General features: G+C 35.1%; 1 protein-coding gene across 14 annotated transcripts; it reads right to left on the reverse strand.

Annotated features, from left to right (window-relative positions):
- Window positions 1-1,704: 1,704 nt before the first annotated feature.
- Window positions 1,705-8,757, reverse strand: LOC125682339 (uncharacterized). 14 transcript variants are annotated; one of them, XM_056156970.1, is made up of 5 exons: window positions 8,578-8,746; window positions 6,443-6,603; window positions 5,777-6,329; window positions 3,966-4,823; window positions 1,705-3,814 (listed from the first exon to the last, which is right to left on the reverse strand). In XM_056156970.1, exon 5 carries the CDS (start codon window positions 3,795-3,797, stop codon window positions 2,745-2,747), a length of 1,053 nt encoding a protein of 350 aa, XP_056012945.1. In that variant the 5' UTR covers window positions 3,798-3,814; window positions 3,966-4,823; window positions 5,777-6,329; window positions 6,443-6,603; window positions 8,578-8,746; the 3' UTR covers window positions 1,705-2,744. The 14 variants fall into 14 exon arrangements, 13 of the variants coding, with proteins under 13 accessions (XP_056012945.1, XP_056012947.1, XP_056012942.1 ...); XM_056156972.1 differs by having other exon boundaries at window positions 5,777-6,221; window positions 8,578-8,733; XR_008800655.1 differs by having other exon boundaries at window positions 4,710-4,823; window positions 5,777-6,603; window positions 8,578-8,733.
- Between the last annotated feature and the right edge of the window lie 1,200 nt (window positions 8,758-9,957).

Below are 9,957 nucleotides of genomic sequence, written 5' to 3' on the forward strand. Positions count from 1 at the left end.
GAGAATTCCAGGTAATTAGTCCTCTACCGACGAAGTCGAAGGGGACTTTAGGTTTGCACTCCGTCCGTCTGTCCAGTTTTCCGCACTTTTTTCTGTTTTTGCAGATATTTATTTGATATTTGGTACATTGCTTTGCCATAATAAATTACAGATCAAGTTTAAATTTCGTCTCGGTCCGTTGATTTTTCACTAAGTTATGGCCCTTGGACTTAGAAAAATAGCATTGATTATCAGTTTTCCGGACTTTTTTGTTGTTGTACTTGCAGATATTCATTTGATATTTGGTACATTGCTTTGCCATAACCAGTTACAGATCAAGTTTGAATTTCGTCTCGGTCTGTTGATTTTTCATTAAGTGATGGCCCTTGGAATTAGAAAAATTGCATGAATTGTTAGTTTACATTCAAGTTTCTTATTTCTGTAGATAAGAGTACTACACTCATTAAAACTTCTAGCATAGTTACATCATTCATGATCACCCACATCTTATAGTTTATTGACTTGGTTAAGGACCTAAACCTAATTGTACATGTAGATTTGTCTTTTTTCCTGGTCTAGTCTCTACTCGAATTGTAGTTGATTTCCAATGTAAAATTTATACGGTACCAATTTTGATGCACCAGATGCGCATTTCGACAAATAATGTCTCTTTAGAGATGCTCAAGCCGAAATTTTGGAAATTCGAAATGACAAAAAACTTGTAAGAGCTAAAAGGAAAACTAGAGTACCAAAAAACTGGAGCCAAATACCATTCCTATCCTGGCTCCCCAATTTTCCCTTTTTCCATAACGTACATAATGAACTTTGAATATTGTTGTGGTACAGTAATTTTCACAACCGGTAGGGGGACCATGTATTGCCATGCAATACTCTCAGAATGCTTGTTTTCAATAAAATATTTAAGTACAAGGTAGATGTAAAGGATTGTTGTGTCTTTTATTTCGAGTTCACAGGGATACACCGAATCGACATATGAATGAAAATGATTATTGTTTATAAATAAAACGTCGATATATCTAAATGTTGCATTGAAGGGCACAGAAGGTATTTTTTCTTCTGAAGTCTGCTTCATAAACATATAAAAACAGGTCAGCTAACAAAGGAGCACAATTCGTGCCCATTGCATATTTTTTTGTTTCAACTTCAGAGTACTTTTGCGTGGAATCAGAGTGTTGTTTATCAAAGTAATTTTTTGGGGGGATGACTTGTCACTAGATACGAATACTTCCTTTTTCCATTTTTGAAGAAGAAGCAACTGTCTGTGATGTAAAAAAAAAAAAAAAAAAAAAAGTCTAGTCAATAATTTCTCGTGAGGAATCATCGTGTAAAGCCTTGATAATTCATACGTTTTGATGTTGTTCATTTGAGAAAGATCTTGCGATTTCAAATTTACTAAAAGTTCTTTCGATTTTTTTTTAGAATCCACATTTGATTTATACACTTCTGGTATATGTTGTCGCACACACAATCGTGGATCAGTCAATATATATGGATGGGGTGTGTTCAAATTCACTCCATAGAAAACATTGATAAGCAAGCCAAAACCAATGAAGGTGTTATTTGCAGAGCAAACGTATTTGAAGATTTAGTGTAGTTTTAGTGTTAACGTTCTTGTATAAACACAGACAAATGCTGAGATCATATTCAGTAGCACCGACACAAAGGCATATAATGATATCATATTCAGCAACACTGACACAAAGAAAAATGGTGCAATTTTATTGAGCAATACTGACATACAGAAAAATGTTGGGATCCTATTCCAGAGCACTGACACATAGTAAAATGTTTGGATTATATTCCGGAACACTGACACACAGTAAAATGTTGGGATGATATTCGGGAAGATTGGCATACAGTAATTTTGCGATCATACTAGTATCCAGAAACAATCCAGTTTAGTTATATTGCTCTAACTTTCATTCACCTGAGATGAAAACTGATTAGTCTATGAAAACAAAAGATATAGACACTGTCATTTTTTTAATTACGACATTTAGTTATTACCACCTTGTTTTCTTGTAATTAAATTTGGTAAATCAATAAGATAGCACTTTCTTGCATGACTGACTATCTGATCTAATATGTATCGTCATGTGAAGTTATCTTATCTGCTGTTTCAGCCTTATCACATTCACTCCAATTCTATTCTCTACTATGAATAATCCTTTATATTCTATCATGTGAAATTCATAATGTGCAACTACAATTTCGAAATGAATGATGGAGGGTTTCATACCAATGAATGTTAACGTCTGATAATTTTCACTCTAAACAAACCAATGAATTTTAACGTCTAATAATTCTCACATTAAAGAAACCAGTGAATATTAACGCCTCATAACTCTCACACCAAATTAACCAATGAATGTTAACGTCTCAAAATTCCCACACTAAAAGAACCAATGAATGTTAACGTCTGATAATCCTCACATTAAACAAACCAATAAATGTTAATGTCTCACAATTCTCACACTAAACAAACGAATGTTAACGTCTCATAACTCTTACATAAACAAACGAATGAATGTTAACGTCTCATAATTCTCACACTAATTTTATTTTACCTGGATACTCTACGTACTGTTGCGACATAACGAATACTCCGGGCTCGATTCTGATCAGAATAACGGATTCCGTAGGTAAGTTTAATTTCTTTTTTTCCCTCTCTCATCTGTTTAAATATAACACACTTTTGACTTTGGTATACCGTATATCAATTCATTTTTTTTACTATGTACACATCATAAGATTTTCTGATCCACTTTGGTAAAAACATGCACTCGTTGATTCCCAAAACCTCTGTAATGTTGCTTCCAGTTCGTGCACAAATAAGGATATCTTATTTTCCCATACCACCTACCGGCATTGTATCGAATATAATCGTCCTCATTATCGTACATGACTCCTATGGTCAACGATCCATTGACTTTTGTTACACACCATGCACGTGCTATTGCTATTATATCACCCCATGGATTCAGTCTATCGCCATATCGCCCGAGTCCGGAATGTTCTACTGAGCTAAAAGTAACTACTGCGTCAAATAAACCAAGTGAACCATTCAGAAAGCTCTCACTGAATTCAGATGGAACCATCGTTTTTACTTTTGGATGCCTTGATTCTATTCTGCCGTATTCTAAGGTCACGACTTCTTTTGCACCTTTTTCAAGAACTGCCGCCTCAACCCAAGGAATTTCTGAACCAATTACTAATACACGTCCATTCTTAATTCCCGGAGCATGGTCCATTCCATCCCTCAATGCGTTTGTCTCTGAGGAACCATAGTTCCCGTCTAGTATGTCATTTGCTGCTAACAAAACCATCTGGTCGATCTCTTCTTTTGACCAGACAGGACTCTTGGCTTTGGATCCCAGATATATCTCGTTGAAATAAAAAGGAAAAACAGGTGTCCTGTTGTTCATGGTAAAATCATTCCAAAGCTCTTTAGGAATTTCTTTTGGGGGTATTGTCTTATGGCCTTCATCAATGTATGGATTTTGGTAGATTCCTCTACAATTTATCGAAGCCGTTACATGATTGAAATATGGCCCAGAGGTACCAGGTCTAGAAGTATCACACAACGGTCCACAGCTCTGGCGAATAGCTTCAATTTTTTCCAGGTCAGTCAACTTCTTTGGTGGCGAAGTCACTTGTTTGATTCGTTGATGAGACTTGGTGATTGAGTTTAAGATACTTCGATGGACATGGTTGAAGGCAAATAGTCCTATGAGTGCGAAGATGAGCAATCCAAAATATTTGAGAAGCCTGCCTTTTCTTTGCAAATCAGAGAACATTGCCACCTTTAGAAATGCTGAAAAAAGGAACAAAAATTATATAGGATTAGAATGCAAAACCTCTCAGAATATATCATTGCTACAGAATGTTGTGAAAGCGTTGTTATCAGTACATAAATGAAATGTTGCAGTTATTACATGCAAGATGAAAAGGTAAATATAACGTACAGTTCTCAATCTCATAACTCCTATAAGGATTACAAAATTAAGACTTCGGCAAACATGAACCCCTGGACATACCAGATTCCTTGAATGTGAATAAAACAACAACTGAAAAATGGCATTTAATATGAAAATCGTATCAATGATAATTTATCTATGTGGTAGTTCATTGTGATATCGAGCAGTATTTAATTCCTATTACATGAATATGCATGTACATACAATATTAAAATAGTGTAAATATCATCAAAATTAAACAAAACGTAGACCTATATATGTCACCCCAAAGACTGACCATATCTACAATATATCGAAGTCAAAACATACATCTTGCAAGATGCTTACAAATATTCAGATCAATTATTAAACATTAGTTCATTACACTTTAGTTGTATGTACCGGTATCTTTTTTCATGGTAATTTTGCTTTATATTCCCAAAAATTCACATGCCTAACTCAATATTTCTCTTCATTCTCCGCCATGTTGAACATCTAATGCTCCTGCTAAAGTCAGGAGTATACTTTTTCAACCTGTGTTCAACAGTTATCTAGTGTTATGAACTACACGTTTTATTCACAACTCTAGCAACTCGTGTAACTCGAGTTGTTCAATTAAACGTGCTCATTAGTAAATCACAGCATTGAGTGTTTTTCAGATTAAAGGTGAAGATAACGAACAGTGATCAATATCATAACTCCTATAAGCAATACAAAATAGATAGTTGGGCAAACACGGATCCCTGGACACACCAGAGGTGGAATGAGGTGCCTAGAAGGAGTAAGCATCCCCTGTCGATGTGGTAGTACCAGTCCTGAAATCTGATGCCAATCTTAGGTAAAGTGAACCATCCCTTGCATCAAATTCTAAAATGGAAAATGTAATTACATGTATTGATAAAACATACATGATTTCCAACCGGTATGATCAGTGGTGAAAGTATTATACTGAATGCATACTTATTCTGACAAAGATGTACTGCAGTATTCAAAACTTAATGCAAGCAGCATTAACAGTTTGATATCGCGATCAAGCCTAAGTAGTACTTGTATTTTTTCATTCATAAAATGTTACTATAAAGTTATTATAAGCATGAGCACATCCCTAAAATCTGAATATATATATATATATATATATATATATATATATATGGTCCTCCAGAATCTGCTTCGTACTTAGATATTTTATTGAAAATGAATATTAACGGCGAACTATCAACTCAACTTCATGACAAACGAGGTTATTTCAGCTTCTCGATCGTCAACTGCCCATATTCATGTAGCAGTATTCCATTATGACTAAAATATGGTGTATATCTCTCTCAACTGATTTAGGATACACGGATCTTGTTCTGTGTATGATCATCTTTTTAAATCAAGACAGGCTATTGACAAACAAGTTTATGTTACTGGGGTTTCAACAGTCTCGTTTTAAGTCAGCATTTTGCAAATTCTATGGCCGTTATAATGATCTAGTTTGTCAATACAACCTATCATTGGGTCAAATGCTGTCTGACGTATGTTAGCCCGTTCTTGGTACACTGAATTTGACTACGGTTTACTCCGTTTACCTGATCGAGGCATACGGCTCACGGCGGGTGTGGCCGGTCGACAAGGGATGCTTACTCCTCCTAGGCACCTTCTTCCACCTCTAGTATGTCCAAGAATCCGTGTTTGCCTAACTGGTTTGCATTCCTTATAGGAGTTTTGAGATTGATCACTGAACGTTATCTTCACCTTTCAGATATGTACAGTTAATATACATATACATGTATTAGGTACACATACGTGTAATTGTTCAGTCTTTAATGCTGACTTACAAAGAGGGAAGTCCTAACGTTTGCACAAGTCTCTTTAATTGTCATTGTTGTAGCTGAAAATGGGTAGTTAACCCCAATTAACAATTTCAGGTGGTGCTGACAATGGGCTGTTACCGTCTGGGTGCACTTCATTCTTCCCAAATGCTGTGACCTTTAGCTATGCCAGCAATATTGAAAATTTCCAATATAGTATAACTGATCATGGCAAGAACACTGCATCTACATGTATAAATTTTATTTTCACAATTTGAACACATTTATTACCTTCTTTGAATCTACTATACACCATACTTTATATCCAAACAAATATTTACAATATTTTTATCTTTAAATTGTATATCTGCCCATGGAAACTTGCTGTCATATGATGGCACTTATACTGTTCTGTTATGGGTATACTGGCGTAGGACATCCACATGATGATGGGTGTATCCCAACAGGGAATCTGTGATATAACGGATAGAGATGGATGCTTTCAATGTTTGTTTACGAAAAACATGACTGTACACTGCAGCGTTGTACCATTTCCCCACACACCCCAGTAAGTTCGTGTCTATACACACAAAACATGCTTTATGCGTTTTATTTTCAATTGAAATGATTTGCGAATATGCCTAAATGGTATCGTGCATTTCAATAGTTCATGGATTACACCCATTTACTAACCTGCATTCTGTAAGACGCGTCTTCATCAACACTTGTACATTTGCGGTAATTACACATAATCCGTCAAACACAAAGCGAAGAACCCTCTGCGACTCCCCTGCTGCTTCAAGCCCTCCATAATAAAAAATATATATCCCTCTGCAGTCTGAGAGTCCATGTACCTGGATGTAAACAATCTCGCTATATCTCGCCAATCACATGACGAGCCTCACAGACCCTATCATTAGAAACTCTCAAACATAAATTACTTTAAAAATATTTCAGAAGAGTTTTTGTTACTGAATGTTTCTGAATAATGCAATACGCCGTAAAAAAAAAAAAAAAAATAAGGGTGCTCTGCATATTCTCGTATTTCATCTTATATATTGTACGAAATACTTTTAAAACCTGTGTGATTATAGGAGTTGTGAGATTGGTCACTGTTCGTTATATTTACCTTTTTATAGGAATCATACAAAAGGTATCATAAGTGTTGTGGATATAGAATCCAGAACAATATAGATCAAGTGTTCGTGGATTCCGAAAATGATCTCAAAGGAAAACAACAATGTGCAAATCTTCCTGAAGAATGTTGACATATAAGAACAGGTCATTCTACACATAAGGCAGACAAATATGAATTAGATTTACACCTTTCATTTACATAATCAAAGTTTGTTATCACGACTACCAAATCTTTAAAACGTTCAGCATGTCCAAAAACAGTTAACCAAAATGACATGTTCTTCTCTTTTTTAATCAATCTATATAAAGAAAATTACCTTTAGTTATACAATAACAAACAATTATTTCGACAACTGGCGTTTCAAAGGACTTGACAAAAGTAATTTAGATACATCTATAACGTCAATAAGCTGCCTAAAGAATGGTTACGGTTGAATAACTTCAACAAAGACCGCGAATATGAAAAACGTAGTAGTTGGAGACCAGGTTTTGCAATAAAATGGTAATAAATAATGGCCAACCAAGTAGCGTTTCATATGCTCTAACAACCAGTTTCAATGTTCTGAACGTTGAAATAATTATTGACATGCTTAGGTGAATACGAGACTTTAGCTACCTTTGGTGTACTTTCTCTCTGAGCTTCGTGAATATTGTACGTTAAATAATATTTGCGTTTAAAGGTAAATACGTTTGTAGATTAGTGTAGTTGTAGTGCTAGATGTATTTATATGTAGTTTTTGTTATTATTCTCTGTTGATATTGGCCACATTATGTAATTCTTTTCGTTTGTCCTGAAGAAGGGACGACCCCGAAAATTTGACAATCTGGTTGTTCGTGTCATTGGTCATTTTAGTGCTTTGTATAATTTTTTTTTGTATTTGACCTTGTATCCATGTTGTGGATCCGACACTTTGAGGTATAGGGTGTTGTGTTGAAACTCCGGTGTATATATATATATATATATATATATATATATATATATATATATATATATCTCAGTGCTTTTATAAATTTCTTTACTGGCCTTGTAGCTTCTCAGATCCGACACTTTAAGAAAGTAGGGTGTTGTTGGGTTTTCGTGCTTTTATATATATAATGGGGAAGTATATCGTAAGCGTCGGTGGCCCACACATCATACCACATATAAACACATTATACACATACACACACACAGATGTATACCTTTAAGGTTAGGGATGACAATATCATGTATTCTTTACTTCTTTTTGTCGTGACTGCATAGTATTGATGAGCTGTAAAGCTTTCAATAAATAAGTGGGGAAATGGCGGAATGTATATCTAAGGCTATGAGAAGCAAGCTGGTCTTATAAAAATGGAAGTGATTTGCTGGACCACCAAATGTCAAACACCCTTTTGAGAAAAAAAGTACGACCATATATTATAAAGGTTACGAAATGCATTATTACTTGAATCACTATCATAAAACCTAACTGAGGTCAAATCGAGCATTTGAAATGGATTTGTTCGTAAGTACACCTTAACTGAGTTTTAGATTATATTCAACAATTTCCCGATTTAAGTAGAAACACAAACTTCACAACTGAGTACCCCGGGTATACAGGCCCCTAGGTAAAGTATATTGTAAGCTTCTGTGGCCCGCACACATCATGTCACCGTTAATTGTCTATCCTAATCAATTCATCAGTCCAAACAAAGAAATAAACTGTTACCTTTTACCGGTCCAAAACGATATTTAGTGGATAAAATCTTCCGGCTGGTATATTTCGCAAACTATGACCGTGTTAGTCTCATTCTATTATTATCCCTTGTTATGCTTAGGTGTGGCACTAACAGAAGAATCAATGGCGGTGTTCATCGAAGCGGGTATCGTGTAAACTCAATACGATGTTAAAGTCTGTTTAAACATTGAGCCCGATTTTATACTCATTGACACATCTCAAAAATGAATAGTTTATGTGTTGGCCTTTTTTGATCTTCTAATTTTGAACCGACATTTTCATATGTAATATGCAAATAGCATCAGCATATTTTTTTATTCCATATACACAATGCTTGAGTAATCACCCTTTAAAAAGAGATTTACAATACAAGTGCATGATTCTTTGAAATATTTCATATTCTCACAAGACAAATGTTTCAAAATACTTTATAATCTGAACAATATAATCCTATTCTTCTGATGAACAAGTTCTTGACGAACTACAATGCGATTAATCACTGTTTGTTATCGTCATCTTTTCATGTATGAAAGATGAAGATAATGAACTCCTTTAAGCAATACAAAATAGATAGTTGGGCAAACACGGACCCCTGGATACACCAGAGGTGGGATCAGGTGCCTAGGAGGAGTAAGCATCCCCTGTCGACCGGTCACAACCATTATGTATAATGCTAATTCTATATACACAATTTGCAGATTTGGTAAAAATGCTCGTTTCTTTCAATGTATGGAGCAATAAATGTAAAGAAAATTACTAATATTTTGCACGTTTAAAATATCTACCAAATCAACTTCAAAGTAACCATAATCAGGTCGGCAAATTTTAGAATGAAAGTAGACGCCCCTTGGAAAACTCGATACAATATTAATAAAGATGATAATTATACCCCAAGGATGTTCTTTAAGCAGACGTATACGAAGATATCGTTTTGTACACCTCATCCCACCCAGTTCCTATAACGCTACCGCTACGTATTAGCCATAATAATGACACTTTTTCCTCAGGACAAGTTGATATTTTTTTCAGTGAGCCGATTTTAGATACCGTTTTCAAATCTCATCTTGTTAAGTTAATCTACAGTCGCTTATTCAGCTTTGTACATTAATCATGATCCAGGTACGACACCCTTCGGCCCTCCTCTAAGTGAACTACAAATAGCATTTGCCCTCTACTTATAGGAACTGTGACCCCCTCTCATCTGCACTTTCTAGCAATCTTCAAATTTTCCTCGAATACTAACATCGTACTTGAAGTTGACTTTGAACACTTTTTCAAGAAAATCTTCTGAGAATTCTTCGTACATAATATCTTCCCCATCTAAAATGAAATGTCCTATCAAGACGTTCGTTTAGGGCAAAACATTTTAAG

The sequence above is a fragment of the Ostrea edulis genome, chromosome 2 (assembly GCF_947568905.1).
Source record: "Ostrea edulis chromosome 2, xbOstEdul1.1, whole genome shotgun sequence".
Lineage (NCBI taxonomy): Eukaryota > Metazoa > Mollusca > Bivalvia > Ostreida > Ostreidae > Ostrea > Ostrea edulis.